Source organism: Balaenoptera acutorostrata, chromosome 7, assembly GCF_949987535.1.
Source record: "Balaenoptera acutorostrata chromosome 7, mBalAcu1.1, whole genome shotgun sequence".
Taxonomy (NCBI): domain Eukaryota; kingdom Metazoa; phylum Chordata; class Mammalia; order Artiodactyla; family Balaenopteridae; genus Balaenoptera; species Balaenoptera acutorostrata.
The window spans coordinates 14,305,166-14,322,618 of record NC_080070.1 but is presented as its reverse complement, the minus strand read 5'-3'; the positions used below and the strand labels follow the sequence as shown (position 1 = coordinate 14,322,618).

At 42.8% G+C, this 17,453-nt stretch overlaps 1 protein-coding gene across 2 annotated transcripts in view; it reads right to left on the bottom strand.

The window, feature by feature from the left end:
• MKRN1 (makorin ring finger protein 1) overlaps positions 1–8,639 on the bottom strand; it is a 29,782-nt gene extending 21,143 nt beyond the window's left edge. The window contains exons 1-2 of one of the 2 annotated variants that reach the window (XM_007177045.3): positions 8,253–8,639; positions 943–1,071 (exon numbers count right to left, since the gene is read on the bottom strand). In XM_007177045.3, the coding sequence (XP_007177107.2) occupies positions 943–1,071; positions 8,253–8,437 (314 nt within the window). In that variant the 5' untranslated portion in view covers positions 8,438–8,639. The remainder of the gene's footprint in view (positions 1–942; positions 1,072–8,252) is intronic. The other variant, XM_057550449.1, reaches the window with a different exon arrangement.
• Between the last annotated feature and the right edge of the window lie 8,814 nt (positions 8,640–17,453).

Sequence of the window (17,453 nt, the reverse complement as noted above, 5' to 3'; positions counted from 1 at the left end):
AAATCTTGGCTTAAAATTTAGTCTTGCGAGCTCAAGTGGTTTATGAAAGTTTAGTTGGAATGACAAGCCCTCTTAACTAGTAACCTAATACACTGTTCCAAATGCCTATGATCCCATTTTCTCCCCATAATTCATACTAATAGAGAACAACTGAAACTAGTCCCAACTGGTCAAATATTAACCTTATTCTTGGTCTTTAAGAGGAAATGCTATTGAGCTTCCCTGGTGGCACAGTGGTTGAGAATCTGCCTGCCAATGCAGGGGACACGGGTTCGAGCCCTGGTCTGGCAAGATCCCACGTGCCGCGGAGCAACTAGGCCCGTGAGCCACAGCTAATGAGCCTGTGCATCTGGAGCCTGTGCTCCACAACAAGAGAGGCCGCAACAGTGAGAGGCCCGCGCACCGCGATGAAGAGTGGCCCCCGCTTGCCGCAACTAGAGAAAGCCCTCGCACAGCAATGAAGACCCAACACAGCCAAAAATAAATAAATAAATAAATAAATTTTTTAAAAAGGAGGAAATGCCATTAACAAACACGCCTTCACCATACCCTATCCATAGGTTTGCCGGAAGTTGCTCCTCAGGCACTATTTAAACTTAGGACTGTATCATAAACTCATTTTTTAAATGTAATACATTCCCTCCAAGAGAGAGATCTGTCAGTGTGCTAACATTTCTAATGAGCACTTTTTAAAGTACTACTTTAGGGAATTCCCTGGCGATCCAGTGGTTAGGACTTGGTGCTTTCACTGCCATGGCCCGGGTTCAATCCCTGGTCGGGGAACTAAGATCCTGCAAGCTGCGAGGCGTGGCAAAAAAAAAAAAGGACTATTTCAAATCTATTATTTACAAAGTTGTTGGAATTACGTATTTTACTCTCATTTTTTTCTGCCAACCTCTCCATCCACCCCTGAACAAAACTGAATTGGAAACAAATTCTTACCTGCAGCGGTCTCCGTAAATACAGTACCCTCGCTGAAAATACTTGCACACTACACCATATGGACTGTCAGAGAGGTCATGTGAGTATCGACAGTTATCTCCTTCCTTACAAACCCCATGCATGAAATACCTGTGAGACAAAGAACCACAAGTTGGTTTACAAGTCAGTACTCAAAGAATTCATGACCAATATATTCTAATAACACAGGAGCACTATATACTAATACTATATTCTACTGTTATAGTCTATCTACACAAATACGAGACATGAACACAAAGAAAGTAGACCTAGACCGTATGACCATAAAATTATCCATGATGGTACCACAGGAAGGTTGCCTATAGATACAGACACCAATTTAAACTTTGAGGTCATCATTTAATCTTGTCTCTGCGGGTTAAGTCTGACTACTGCTCTCATTTTACAGTCCTACAGAGGTAGCTTCTTGTTTTCCACTAACTTCAGCCATAACGGCAGCTCTATCTGCAAAAAAATCAAAGATAAGCAAGAAACAACGTAAACCTGAAAGGGTCAAACTACTGTATATGTTTCAATTCTTGGAGAAACCATTTTAATTCTTTAAAAGCCACATGTGAAAATACAAGTAAAATTTGTTGCAAAGGTAGAGGCAAAGTGAAATCACTTTCTGTCCTTCATTTAGCAGACTCTTGTTCTGAAGGAGAACATGTGTACCTAACTAGCAGTTTCCAAAAACCAAGTATCAGAGAATGACTCAGTTTCTAAGAGGACCTGGGAATTTGCTACAAGTGCAACTTTTGAGACCTCACCTCAGACCAACTAAACTGGAAATAGGGCGGGGGGCCAAGCAGCAATCTGTAAGTAACCAGGTGGATCAGGGAAGTGATAAAGGTCTTTATTTTTTGTAGATAATCCTGATCTTGTAAAGTGGGTAGAACCACCACCACCCCTTGCATCCTCCCTCCCATCACTGACTTTGGTCTCTTTCTCTTGAGCAGAGTTATGAAGATTTCATGTTGGCAGACCATAACTGCCCCAAATATGCATCTATGTACAGCTGATCCAGAGTAAGGAAAAAGTGCCCATCTCCTGGGTGTGTCAATTATCTAGAGGTGAAAGGTAGAATAGCAGTAAGTGCACTCCACTTGTCCACTGGATTGAAGGATATATAGAAAAGAGACTCATATTTACCTAAAGGAGCCTTGAAGAAGGCTGCCCCAAATTGAAATGTGAAAGGTTCTATTCAAATTACCGGCACAGGGCTTCCCTGGTGGCGCAGTGGTTGGGAATCCGCCTGCCAATGCGGGGGACACTGGTTCGAGCCCTGGTCCCGGAGGATCCCACATGCCACGAAGCAACCAGGCCCGTGCACCACAACTGCTGAGCCTGCGCTCTGGAGCCCTGCGAGCCACAGCTGCTGAGCCTGCGTGCCACAACTACTGAAGCCCACGCTCCTGCAGCCCATGCTCCGCAACAAGAGAAGCCACCACAACGAGAGGACGGAGCACTGCAACGGGGAGTGGCCCGAGAGCCCGCATAACAGCAAGGAGGACCCAACGCAGCCAAAAATTAATTAATTAATTAATTTTTAAAAAATTACTGGCATTTATACCTTCTATGTGACATAGAAAGAAAAAATGTAACATCTTGGTGGAACAGCTATAATCATCAAGAAGATCCTAAACTGCCCTAGGGTTTCAGTCCGTAACAAAACATAAGAATATAGTAGTAGGAAGTCAAAGTCTAACTATAATTAACCTAACTTCAACTGTTATCAGGTTTAACTTAATCTAACTAGGTCTGAACTTTTGGTCAACTACAGGGCAACTTTCTGCAAGCTTTGAAGCTGTCTGAGCACCACATAAGACAAATTTGAGTTAAACCACTTGTGCCAATAGGTACTTTTTGACTGCATAAATGAAGAAATAACACTTTAAAAAAGCCAACAACCCAACAAATCAATAATTTCATTGTAATCACCACTAGTATAATCATGCTTCAAAGTATCTATAAAAGTATCCACAGTTGGTAATTGGTTATTCATTTGAAACAGTCTCACTGTTCGAATACAGTTGCTTACTGTCCCATCCCCAGTGGGAACTTTCACAATTCTCAACACAAGACAAAGCTGTCTATACCTTCAATATTCTTTGGGGTCAGCTTGAAGTCAGAGATGCACATACTGATACAGTTTTAAGGCTTGATAAAACACCTACCCCTAGAGATCTCAAACCAGTTGCTCCAAGGAGTTCAGCTCCCTAACACCTGCATTTAAATGTTCAGCAGGATGCTCTTCCTTAACACTTTTGCAATACCTCACACCACTATTACTTTTTGACATCCACGATAGTAAAAACGGTTCCCGAGAATCCAAAATGAAAGAGTAAAACTCAGAGTCACTGGCCTAAGACAGTGTAGCATGGCCTGTTAGCACCTTTTGACCAAGAGCATAATACAGCAATGACCAAGAATGGAGAGAACAGAGGGGAGGATAGGCTGGAGAGCTAGGGAACAGATTCTGCAGGGCCTTTTAAGTCAAGTTATCTTAAAGCAGTAAGAAGCCACTGAAAAATTTTAAACAAGGACATGTCAGAATTAAATTTAAATCTTAAAGCACCACATTAAACTGCCTTCTTCCAGGTGATGTGTCTGGGCCAGCTGATTACATTTATGTCTAGGGACTTCAGTTGAGTCCAAGTTTCAAGAGCCAGCAGTGGATGCAGCTACCAGAACAGTTAATACAATCAGGCTGCATCAGTAGTCAACTGTTTGGATCCAAGCAGTAATAAAAAGCACACAGTTTCAGGATTAGGAAGACTGTTTAAATTCCAGCTTTGTGACACTCAGTAAAGCTATTGTCTTGGTTTCACCACTCTTTCAGATTTAATAACTTAAAAACAAACAAACAAACAAACCATGCGTGCAGTAGCAGCTGCATAGTGTCTTTGCTGGCACTCGAGTTCATTTCCTCATCTCCCCTTCCACATCTTTTCTCTGCCTTGACTACATTTGTTTCCGACCACACACTGTAAGAGGTACACACTAACAAATCGGGTAAGAAAAGCAAGAGACCTAGATGTCATGCCATAAGAAGATTTTAAGTAACTGGAGTAGTTTGGCCAGAAGATAAAGGAATAGCCTTTTCCAGCACTATTCCTGGCAAAGTCAATACATGTGGGAAGCTACATCATAAACCTGGCTCAGCGTAAGGACTGAGAACTAGAACTACCCAGCAATGAAATAAGTTCCTGAGGTCCAGAACTAGCATCACCAAAGGAATTCAAGCAGACACAAAATCACCTGATACTGCAGAATCAACAGAAACACTAGAATACAAGCCCTAATTAGTTACTGCCAAATACTAAGCATTATTTTACATGGTTGTTTGGTACATATGGTCTGGGTTACATATGGTCTGGGCTTCTGGTTTGTTTTACTTGCCTTGTCTCTCAGTGATATTAACACTGTTGGTATAATTATAAACAGTCCTCACACTGAAATCCCTTCTTGCCAACCCATGTCTAAGTCTAAGAGATTATGACATGATAGTGTAAGTTATAACCTAAAGAGGAAAAAAGGCACCTCTCAAGAATTTCTCCCCATTTTTTTTCTTTTTTAAATGCCACCACCAAAAAGCCATCATCCAAATTCACCTTAATGCCAGTGTCCAGGCTGAGCCTGCCTTCAGTTAAAGGCTGGGCCATATGATTTCTATGGTTCCTTCCACCTTGAAGATTCTATGACTCCAATCAGATATTGTCCAGTAATAAAGACAAATACAATTGACTAGAATCCCTGACTGTTGTACCTCTTGGAAACGTAAGCATGGTTACCAAGATATATATAAGAAAACCCAACAGTAGCTTGTGAGGGTGTAAGAGAGCTACACAATACCCTTAAAGTACTTCTAGGCATCATAACAACCTGTCTGAGGATTTATAGAAATTACAGAATATTAATTAATTTGGCACTTAATCACTTAATCTGCTGTGACATTGTTTACTCTGTTACTTAATTCTTGATAAGTACATGTACCCTATTTCTCAAACTAGATTGTAAATTCCTGGTGTTTAAGAACCACAGTTTATTCTGCTTTTTATCTTCTATAGTACCTGTACACATAATACTTAGATATTTGTTCAGTAAAAACTGTAGAAGACAGCTAGGTGTCATGGGGAATCATAGTGCCAGTAGCAAATTAATTTCTCTTTCCCTGGGCTGAATAACTTTTTCAATGACATCCCTTCAAAAAACACTAAAGTCTGCAAGCAATAAATTTTACTATGGATATCACAGCACTTGGATAAAGACTTTCTGGAAAAATTCCCTTCATTTTTAAGCTACACTTAAAGAAAGTTTTTGAAAAATCAAAATGAAAAAACACTTGGTTTTTGTGTATTATTTCAATACACTCGTCTACCATTGTAGAAGCACTCTGATAAAACAGTGTCTAAATTCAAAATTACAACTTGCAAGTTACAACTTTGTTGTTTTAACCCCCAACACTCAAGAAAACTAGAAAAAGCGACAGCATTTCTAGTTCACAGCACTAAATTCTAATAAAAGATATCAAAATGGCCTGGTGGGGGCAGCATAACACAGTTCCTTGGGAAAAGTATACCTAGGTTTTTCTTAAAAGCCGAGAAGATAAACACAATGACATAGAATTTCAAGAGAAATATTTAGACAATACTAACCAACAAGAAAATACAGATGATTCTGAGCAACCAAAAACAAATTTCCAACATCCAAACAGCTAAGAGGATTATACCCTTGGTGAAGAAAACAGCCTTAGTCAAATTCCTAGATATAAAGGGGGGAAGAGGCACAAACTAGAACACTATCTTGAATTCTCTTCAAAGGAGATTTTGCTATCAAACACAATGAAAATATTTATAATACAGTGCATTTCTGCATTTCCTTCAACTTCTAGCTCTACGTCTCTCGTTCTAAGCACTAATGTTTATTTACTGAATAACTGAATGAGATAGTCCCAGAAAGATATACACATGTTCTATTAAGTCCTTTGTCTTTGCTGATTTACAAGGGTCATCTTCTTCTTCTTAACGAAAGCAGAGGAATCTTACAAGCACATATCAAAGTGGGTAATTTTAGGTGTGGATTTATCAAGATCAATTTAAGCATTTACTGAGTATACCAGGCACTGAGTAAAGCCCTACAGATACAATGATAAAACAGGGCCCCTGCTCTCAGAAAGCTCAAAGCTTACAGTAAATAAAAGATATCGTATTTGGTATTCCCCTATTCAAGGAAGAAAGATTTTTTTTTAAACAGGCGATCATGTTAGTACTTAGAACAACTGAAAACAACATCAAATATTAAAACCCAAGACTTATCAACTAGCCTGTGCTTTTTTGGATAACTGTCTCAAGCAAAAGCTACAGACAGCTTTATATGAAAAACAAAAACAATAGCACATCTAAGCCTGTATCTGATACATAATGCTTCTTAGAAATATTACTCAGCTATGTAAATTTCTTAAATATATAAATCTATTTGTTCATGGGCAAGGAACTCCCACTGGTCCAGAATCGATCTGGGATATTTCAGAAACTCAAAGAGCCTAAAGGTAGGCAAAAAGGAATGATTAGTCTGGCGAGCTGTTCTGAATTCTGATGACACTGGTGAGGAAGTAGAAAAGGGGAAGCAGATCAGGGAAAAGTGCCTAACAGAGGGGAAAGTAAAGTGTAGATGTGACCACGCATTCTGGACAGAAATGAGTTGAGCTCAGATACAGACACAACAGGAAAATAATGAGACAAGTAATATATAGTAATGTCAAGTTAGTGATGGGTATTCAAAGCTAAACTATATTGAGATCAGAGTCAGTGTGTAAAATCAAGGCACTGAATAGAGTTCTTAAAGAACCCACATATTAAAGGAAGATTAGTCTCAGTGTATAGATAGATTGGAACTGCAAGATGAATGGCTAGAAAATTCAGGAATGTAAAGGTTACACTAGTCCCTTTATTTTTAAAAGAGTCAACTAGCACATATAAATCAACTGTAACATTGTAGAGAAAAGAAAAGTAACAGGCTCAAATAATTGGTTCCATGAATAGGAATTTTAAAATTCTCATTCTTTGGGATACTGCACAAGTATTCTAAGGCTCTACAGATGACTGATAAAAGAAGCCACCTAAAACGGCTTTTATGCTTTCTACATCCCGTTATTGAAAATAAACTTAATTAAACTTATCATTCATGCCTTAAATGTATCATGTTAAGCACTGAGAACGCTTCACTCTCGCTGTTAATACCAAGGCAGTGAGTTCTGTACATTAAGATTCTCAAGCATTTACATATAAATTACCCCACCTAAGTGAAAACCGGCGTTTCAACTGATTTTTTCAACCGATTGAAAAACAAAAGCTTCTAGGCGCTTGATCACTTTTTAAAAATCCAAGTACAACATCCAATTAAATGCCCTCATCTTAAACGTGCAGCTCGATAATTTTTTACAGGCGTGCACACGTCAGTATAACCGTCCTCCACTAATCACTTATTTTTTTTCCAAATATTTTCATCCGACATCCCAAACCAAAACAAAATCTCTCTCCTTTGGGAGCAACGAGCTCCTCGACTCCCTTAAATAAGATGCGTGGATTTCAAAAGAGAAACGTTTTGCCGGGGAACGGGAACGGCAGTTCGTCAAATTTAGGGCGGAGGAGACGACCCCGGTCCGGCACTCGGTTCTAAGACAAAGCTCAGAACCACCAACCTCGATAAACATACAAAGAAGAAATAACCAAAGCTCCTGCTCCGGGTGGGGCAGGGCGGGGGCCGAGAGACCGGAGAAGACTTTACAAACGGATGACACGGCGGCGGGGCCCGGCAGCCAAGCCCCCTCGCCGGGGCCCGCGGCGGCGCTCCCCGGCCAGGCAGGGTCGCGTGGAGGCGGCGGGCTCCAGGCGACACCGCCAACCGCCTTCTCGAACCGGCGAGCTAGAGGCAGGGGCTGGTGGATCCGGCGACAATAAAAAGGAGGGAGGAGTCATCCTACCTCTCCCCGTGCGCGCTGCGCCGCTCCGCCGGGTGCGGGGAGACGGCGGGCGGTGCGGCGGCTCCGCAACGAGGCCGCGCGCGCCCGAGCCTCAGCGGCCGGCGGGGGTTGACGCAGCGCGGGCGGGGAGGCCGCGGCCGCCGCGGGGACAGCAACGCCGGCGGCGGCGGCGGCGGCAGCAGCAGCAGCACCGTCGGCGGCGGCTGCGAAACGCCGGCTCCCCTCCCACCTCCGGCCGGTCGCCCGCCCCTTCCTCCGGGGTCTCGGTCCCCTCCCCGCGCCCGGCGCCGGCCGCGCTGCGTCTCACCTGCAGGTGACCTGTTTAGTCCAGCCGCCGCCGCTGCCGTCGCTGCCGCCTCCCCCGCCCCCCGCTCCCAGGGACGGGGAGGTGACTGTGGGGGTAGGGGTGGGGGAGGCCGCTGCCACCGCCGCCGCTGCCGCTCCTGCTCCTGATGTTGTGGCTGTTGTTCCGGGAGCTGCAGCCTCCGCCATTACTGTTTATCCCACACAGCAATGGCGCCGGAACTTCCGGGATCACATAATTCCGGTCCGGCTGCCGGGAGGAGAAGGCGGCGAGGCGAGGGGTGGGGTGCGTAAGGACACTAAGGCGCCCGTTCGCTCCCCTCTGCCCCGCGTCGCGTCTCTGAGCGCTCTCGCCGCTCGAACTGCGGGCCGGAGCCCGAGCGCCCCCAGCCCGCCCCCAGCGCCCTCTGATTGGTGGGCGAGGCAGCTCCGCCTGGGAGGGGCGGGGCGAGGGCGGGCTACCCCAGGTGAGCCCCCACCACCACCTACTGCCCCCAGGCTCCACATCCTGGGAACCAAAGTCCTCATTTCAAGGGCACTGACTTAGAGGAATGCGTTCCAGCATAGGCTGATGCAGTGGAGAGGCGGAGTGTGATTGGGGTCCTGGGTTTGAATCCAGACTTTCCTGGCTCTACCAATTACTAGCTGTACGAACTTGAGCTGGTTACCCATTCTATTTAGCCTCAGTCTCCTGATCTCTCAAATGGGGGTGAGAGTAGGCCCTACCACATAGGGTTGTGGTGAGGATTATATATGTGTGGCAATCACTGAGCTTAGTGCCTGGCCAGACGAAACACTTAATAAATGTTCTCTCTTATTCTTCCCATCAGAGGTGGGATCTCTCAACCCAAGAGAACAGCATTGTGGCTAAGCAAATGCTCTGCAGTCAGCTTGTCTCTGTTACCTCCAGGCTTCTCCCATTCCTAGCAATGTGTTTTTGAGTAAGTTAACTTACCTCTTAGTGCTCCTGCTTTCCATCTGTAAAATAATAAATAATAATAATTTTAAAATAATAATTGTCCCTACCCCAGAGACGATTATGAAAATTAAATGAGTCCACTGTGATTCACACTACAGTTTTAACTTAATAGATATTGAATAACAAAAGCTGTCTGAAATATCCCAGTTTCTAAGAGTTATTTCTAAAACTAGGAACATTAAAAAGTATTTAATCCTATTTTCTGATTAAAGCCCATGGTCCACACAGATGCTGCATATTAAATCCTGAGCAGTTTTTCATGAGCCCTTAAATTTGCTTTTCTATAGTCTCTCTACCTTGAGAAAGTGAAAATCCACCCCACTGATAATCAGACCACAATGTACCCAACAGACACAAACAAGGACAGTGGCAAAGCCAACAGAAAACAATGTTTCACCCAAGGCCACACCATGGCTGCGAAATGACTAACAATCCCCTTTTGAGTAATTACAGCTTTTTGCTATGACTTCCCCAGCCCCACTTCATTTCTCCCTCTGACCTCCCAAAGAAGATTTATGAGACACCCAGTTTCTAAACTGCCCCACCTCACAACAGCACCCCAAACCAGAGCTGGTCTTCTGCTGTGTTGTTACCCAAAAAGAGCTTCAACCCTGTGAGAAGCCCCTCCCTATTCCCCTTTCCAAGATGCCCACATTCCACTCTTGGGTGGCCTCCCCTGCTTCGGCAAGTTAATAAATCTTTGTTGGACCACAGGTGTGTTCCTGGTAGTCTTTTTCTGTTAGGGTTTATCTGTTGTTGTTAAATAACAAAATTTCAACCAAGTCAATTTTATGATCTAATTGGCTTTATTGAACAATTCATGAATTGGGCATCTAGAAAGGAGTTGCACTGAGCTGTAGAAAAGGAAAGTTTTTTAAAGGCTGAAAGGGGGCAGAAAAAGGAACTTATTAGCAAAGAAAGCATTGTTCTCCCAAAAGGAACAGAAGGGGCCTACTGGTCAGATCACCTCACCTAGTGCTGACCGGGTAATTCTAGGTTGACTGGTTAAAGGTTACATTCCTGGGGGGTTGAGACAACAATTAGGTTAGGTATTAAGTCTTGGTTTGGTGATGTGGGTTTAGCACAAGTGACTCCATTTGGGGCCTTCTGTCTCCTTTTTAACACAGTCAAGTGATAAATTGTGATTTTAAAACAGAGTAGGAGAGGAAGTACTGAAACTTTTTTATGTTAAGAAAAAGGGTCATTTAAAACAATTCTTCTATTTTAGAAAAATCCTCTTGTAAAGTATGGATTCTTTTTGTCTCCTCACTGCTGCCCTCACCTGGAAGCAGTGATGCTCAGCTCAGGGCCCTCAGTGCAGTCATAATGAGATGGTAAAAGATCTGAGTCTCAGAGATACACCTGGAAAGGCCCTGGGCCTCAACTTTAAGATGGATTGAGGATGGGACCCAGAGCTGTCCCCGAGACCCCATGTGCCCAGCCAAGCTGAGCTCTGAATTTTAGATCTTCCTGTTCAACCCTGCAGCCAAAGTGACTTTCTCTGCTCCAAGTCCTCCAAGGAGGGTTTCAATCAGGGTAAGGCTTTACTAGGCCCCATCTACAGACCTCATCTCTCTTCTGCCCCTTTTTCCCTTCTCCAGGAACTCTGACCTCAAGCTCGTTACCAAATGCAAGTTTGTGTGCCCGAGGCACAGTGAGGCCAAACAGACCTAAACATCAGAGTTTGGTGCAGAGAAAGGTTTATTGCAGGGCCGAGCAAGGGGAACGGGTGGCTCATGCTAAAAAAACACCAACTCCTCGATGGTTTTCAAGGAGAAGTTTTTATAGGCAAAATTTGGGGTGAGGGCTGCAAGGTGTGTGACTTTCCTCTGACCGGTTGGTGGTGAGGTAACTGGACGGTGCTCCAGGAATCTGGCTTTCAGCCCGAAGTTACCACCCTCCACCTGGGTGGGGACCTTAGTTCCTGCAGAAGAACTCAAAGATATTGTTATGTACATTCCTTCAGGAAGAACCGGGACCCTGCCCCGAGGCTTCACCATTGTTTCTTGACTGCTCCTTCTTTGTTTCTGTATTCCCTCCCTTCCCTGATTAGCAACTGTTTGAATCCACCCTTTGGAACTCAGGGAATATCAAGGAGGCTGAATGAAGCTTATAAACAAGAAACTAGGGGCAAGGAAAGGATTTGTACTTGGTTTCATGCTGACCCAAACACGCAAGTCACACTCTCACAACCTCATCATCTAGGCATTTCCTTGGCTACCTCCTCCAAGCTTTTGCCAAAACTCAACCAGAAATTCTCAAATCTCAGGGCTGGGGGTGATAAATTGGGAGATTGGGATTGACATATACACACTACTATTTATAAAATAGGTAACTAATAAGGGCCTAATGTATAGCACAGGGAACTCTACTCAATACTCTGTAATGACCTATATGAGAAAAGACTCCTAAAAAGAGTAGATATATGTGTTGACTAAAAAACTATTCACAACCTAAAAGTTGAGAGTTATGTTTTATTCAGCTGGAGTTTTTAGGACTTCAAGCCCGGGAGTCAGCGTCTCAAGTAACACTGAGAAAATTGCTCCGAGGAGAGGAGAGGGAAGCTAGGACATATAGGAGTTTTGTAACAAAGGGCAGGTAGTAGGAACAAAAGATTACTGTTAATAAAAGAAAACCAGATAGCTCTAGTTAAGGAATTTAACATTTTTCTCTGTACGGGAAGCTGCAAGAGTTGGGCTCACTGAAATCATTCCTTTGATATGCACTTCAGCTGTCTGGGGCCAGTATCCTGTGTTTTCACGTCCTGAGTTTCCTCAGGGCTCACCACAGGGAGTGGCTGCAGTCTGATGGCTGCTAGATGGCAGGTATGCTTTTCCTTCCTGAGTCCCCTCAGGGCTTACCAGCGCAGCCTAGGTGCAGCTGCAATTGCTGATGACTGTGACATTCTTTGTTTACAGATAATGGCAGGCAATATTCCATTTATCATATGCATATGTATAACTGATTCACTTTGCTGTACAGCAGAAACTAGCACAACGTTGCAAATCAACTATACTCCAATACAAATTAATTAAAGGCTTCCCTGGTGGCGCAGCAGTTAAGAATCTGCCTGCCAATGCAGGGGACACGGGTTCGAGCCCTGGTCCGGGAAGATTCCCACATGCTGCGGAGCAACTAAGCCTGTGCACCACAACTACTGAGCCTGCAAGTCACAACTACTGAGCCCGCGTGCCTAGAGCCCATGCTCCGCAACAAAGAGAAGCCACCGCAATGAGAAGCCCACGCACCACAACGAAGAGTAGGCCTAGCTCACCGCAACTAGAGAAAGCCCACGCGCAGCAACGAAGACTCAACACAGCCAAAAATAAATAAATTAAATAATTAAATTTTAAAAAAATTAATTAAAACAATTTAAAGAAAGGAAATTCTCAAATCTCAATTTCTCCTCTTGACTGCCTTTTAAAATATTGTAACATGTTTCCTCACCACCTCACCCCACCCTCCTACACTCCTAATCCCCTTACTTTGCTCCATTTTTCTTTTTCTTTCTTTTTTTTTTTTTTGGCATGCAGGATCTTAGTTCCCCGACCAGGGATTGAACCCATGTCCCTGCAGCAGTGGAAGCTGGAGTCTTAACCACTGGATCACCAGGGAAATCCCTGCTCTATTTTTCTTTATTGCATAGTATTTACCTTCTAATTTAGTATAGAATTTCTTGTTATTTATTTTTTAATTGTCTGTCTCTCCTAGCTAGAATATAAGTTCTCTGAGGGCAGGGATCTTTACCTATTTTGTTCAGATGTATCCCAAGTCCCCAGTACAGTGTCTGGCATATAGTAGGTGCTCAATAATATTTGGGCAATGGATGAAAGAATTCTCTGTTGTTAGAAAAATTACTATGCCTTGTCTCACCATCCATACCAACAGGAATAATGATGTTTTGTATTATAGGGAAACAAAATAAACAAAGAGTCATCTCTTTCTCTGGGAGAAAAGTTCAGCACAGGGCAATCCATTTATCTCTTCCCTCACAAAATATTTATTAGTGATTTTGATTTTGCTGGACCCGTGCTACCCAAACAGCCAGGTTACATAGGAATCATGAGCGGACTTTAGTGCCTGAACGTAGTAGCCAGGTGACATTGGGCAAGTTCCTGCCTACGTCTCCTCACTGGTGAAATAAGACCAGTGGTACACCTTCCTTATAAGTATTAAATGAGTTAATATATATAAGGCTCAAGGAACAGTCCCTAGGTGTAGTAACTGCTAGGTAAGTATTTATTATTGTTTCCATTGCTGTTGTTATATGATATTAAAACAGGGTTGCCAGATTTAGCATATGAAAATACAGGATGCCCAGTTAAATTTGAACTTCAGATAAATAACAAATCGAATTTTAGTGTAAGTATATCCCAAATATTGCATGGGATACACTTATACTTAAAACATTCGTTGTCTGTCTGAACTTCAAATATAACTAGGCATCCTATATTTTATCTGGCAACCCTACATCAGAACCATACTTGATGCTTTTCAAAGGCCTGTCACTCCTTGTCTAGTTTTAGTCTCACAACGGGCTTTTGAAGTTGAGCAAGCACAGATTATTTTGCCCCTATAAATCTGAGCAGATGAAGTTGAAGAGACAGGCAGAGATGGTGTGCAGGATCACACAGCCCATGAGTGACAGAGCAGAGCTTGAAGCTTGAGGAATTGTAGCTGTGGGGCTAGTGTTCCTTCCCCAGCCGGTACTGGAAGTCAGGCTCTCCCCTAGGGGAATCTTTTAATGTAAAAGGGAAGACTACAGACAAGACGCAATCCCACTCGTCCGTCTGTGCTGAGTGCTACAAAATTAAAGAAAGTATAAGAGATAAGGCTAGCATCGTGCCAAGCCGCTGCGGATTATATTGCTGTGAGCAGATCTACTTTGCAATCTGTGGAACAACCTTGAAAACCTTAGTGTGTGAATTCTAGTCCACACAATAAGCACCAATATTAATCTTCCTGTTATTTTCTTTCCAAAGGGGCTTCAAATAATGATTTGGTCTCTGTAAAAACACTTTGTATTTTCACATAGGTCAGTGGTTCCCTGCCTTCTTCGGGCTAAGTATCCTCTCCGACAATTTATGAATTATTTTGTATTAGACGCTGTGTTAATTTTTGCTTTGTATAAATTTTTTTTTATAATAATACAGTTATGTGACTAAACATTTTTAAAAGTAGAAAAGGGCCTGACAGGGACTTCCCTGGTGTTCCAGGGGTTAGGACTCCAGCCTCTCACTGCCCAGGGCCGGGGTTCGATCCCTCATCAGGGAACTAAGATCCCACAAGCCGCGCAGTGCAGCCAAAAAAAAGGGGGGGGGGGGCATGACAAAGATTCTTTGCCTAAACTCTACTCAGGCTCCCCTGAACTTTACAATGAGGCCTCAATTTTGGACTTCCGTGTTCATCTCTGCATCATCCAGTTTCAGCAAGAATCCTGTTAAATTGCTTTAGCCAGAATCCTCCATCGCACCGGTGCCGGGTCGAATCTGGGAGACGGAGTTTTAGGTGAAGTAGAAAAAGGACAGTATTGCTTTGCCAGGCAAATGGGAACACACAAGGCTCCCGCCTCAAAAAAATGTGTGTCCCAACCCAAGAGGATTTGAGGAGGAGTTTTCTAACAATACTTCAACGGTGGGGTGGCTGACAAGATTAGGGTGTGTGCAGGGTCTCAGGTGGTCGGGTCTCCTAATCTTGATGAGCTTCTCTGGTCCCTTTAATCTTGCCTCAGGTGGTTTCTCGGCAGCTCCTCCCTTGATTAGCAACTGTTCGAATCTGCCCTCTGGAACTCAGGAAAGGTCACGGAGGCTGGAGTCTTGCCTACAAGAAACGGGGGACAAAAAAAGGCTTCCGTGCCCAGGATCCCATAACCCCACCCCCGTTTCACTAAGCACTGGACCACCAGGGAATTCCTCTCTCTCTCTCTTTTTAAATGGAAGTAGAGTTGATTTACAATTATTTGCCATTCCTCTTAATCCTCATAAATTTAAGAGATACTTTATTTCCTTTCCTGTCTATTCATAACCTTTGCCCATTTTTCTCCTAGATCATTTGTAAATGGAATTAGGGACATTAGCATTTTGTCTCTCATGGACTGCAAATATGTTTCTCAGTTTGTTGTTGGTGTTCTGATTTTCCTTGTGATTTTTGCCACGTGGATTTTTTTAAAAATGTTTTCTGGTTTTTGTATCATAGTTATAAAAGTCTTCCCAACCCCAAGGTTATTCAAGTATTCACCCGTGTGTTTTTTTTCCTAGTAATTTTATGGTTTGATTTACTACATTTAAATTTATGATCCTTTTGTAATTTGTCCGGGCACAAGGTGTTAGGTGTGACAGCTTTGATTTTTCCCAGATAGTTACCCAGTTGTCTCAAAACCATTTATTGAATAGTTCATCTTTTCTCCACTGACTTGAGATGCCATCTTTATGACATATTAAATTCTTTTTAAAAAAATTTTAATAGTGTTCACTTCTTTTTATTTTTCTTAAGAAATTTATTTATTTTTGGTTGCATTGGGTCTTCATTGCTGCGCACGGGCTTTCTTCAGTTACAGAGAGCGGTGCGCGGGCTTCTCATTGCGCTGGTTTCTCTTGTTGTGGAGCACTGGCTCTGGGCGCGCGGGCTTCAGTAGTTGTGGCTCACGGGCTTAGTTGCTCCGCAGCATGTGGGATCTTCCCGGACCAGGGATCGAACCCGTTTTCCCCTGCATTGGCAGGAGGATTTTTAACCACTGCGCCACCAGGGAAGCCCGTCTTTCTATTCTGTTGACAGTATCTTTTGAGAAGCAGTTTTTAACTTTGATGGAGTCCAATTTGTAATTTTTTTTGGCTTATGCACCAGGGAAGTCCCATATTAAATTCTTATACTCAAGTCTGTTTGTGAACTTTCTGTTCTCTTTATTTAAATCCCAGTGCTGTATATTATTGAAGGTATATAATATCTGCTAGAGCCATCTTACTTTTTGTTTCCAGAAAAGTTCTCATTTTATCTTTTACGTATGAAATTTAGAATCTGATTGTCTAATTTTTAAAATCCTGTTATTTTTATTTTTAACATTAAACATTTTGCCCTACCCCTCTCACAATCTGCACAGAATGCTTGGAGCTCTTTGTCCTCAGCTTTAGCTCAGTGCCAGGCCCCAAATCTTTGTTGAGTAAACAAATGAATAGATAAACCAATGGACAGATGTAGGAATGAATGCAAATTTAGGTTTGTGCTGGCTTACCCTAGCGAGAAGCTCCCCTCCCCCACTCTAAAGACAGGAGCTAAGGTCTTAGGGAAAAAATTAGGAAAACTTGTAGCAAACTCAGTGCCTCCTCTTTAAATGGCCTGGTGTCTCAGCCCTTCGTGCACTCCCACACCCCCAAGCCTTTGTGCAGGCCAGATAGCTTTTGCAGTTTGAGGGCTTTCTTTTAAGCAGGGAGCAAAAAATGCTAATAATGTTTCCAGTTTCCATTCTTGCTCTTGCTAGGAGTGTGAGCTGTAATCTACAAAAGTACAAAAAGGCCTGGGGACAGCCTTAGGGGTGGGTGGGAAAAAGATCAACTAGATTTGAGAAAAGTAAGCATTTAAAGTACCAAGAAGTTAGAAAAATCTTATCTGCTTTAACCTTTACTTTCTAGGGTGTGTGTGTGTGTATGTGTTTTAGCCATTAGAGTAAATGCTACTCTCTCTTCTGCCCTAGTGAAACCAAGCTTTCTAGAAAAGAGAGGCTGGAGAGGGCAGCCTAATCTCCATAGGAATTATCTATTTGAAAAGACTTCTTGAGTCCAGACTAAGAAATGGGTGCTGAGAATGAATTTAAGAATTCCCTAGGCTGGGATTAACAGATACACACTACTATGTATAAAATAGATAACCAACAAGGGCCTACTCTATAGCACAGGGAACTATACTCAATATTACATAATAATCTATAAAGGAAAGAATCTAAAAGAGAATATATATATGTGTATGTGTATATATATGTAAATAGCTGTGCTGTACACCTGAAACTCACACGATATTGTAAATCAATTAAAAAAAAAAAAGAATTCCTTAGCCTTATTTGGTTAAAAAACAGAATTTTTTTTGTCTGTTTGTCTTTTTAAGAAAAAGCGTCTTCCGGGTACAGTCTAAATGGGCCACAGTCTTAGGATGATGGCATCAGTGAATGTATTCACTTATTCATTCATTTAGATAGGGTCATCAGGGAAGGCTTTTCTTTTCTTTCTTTTTTTTTTT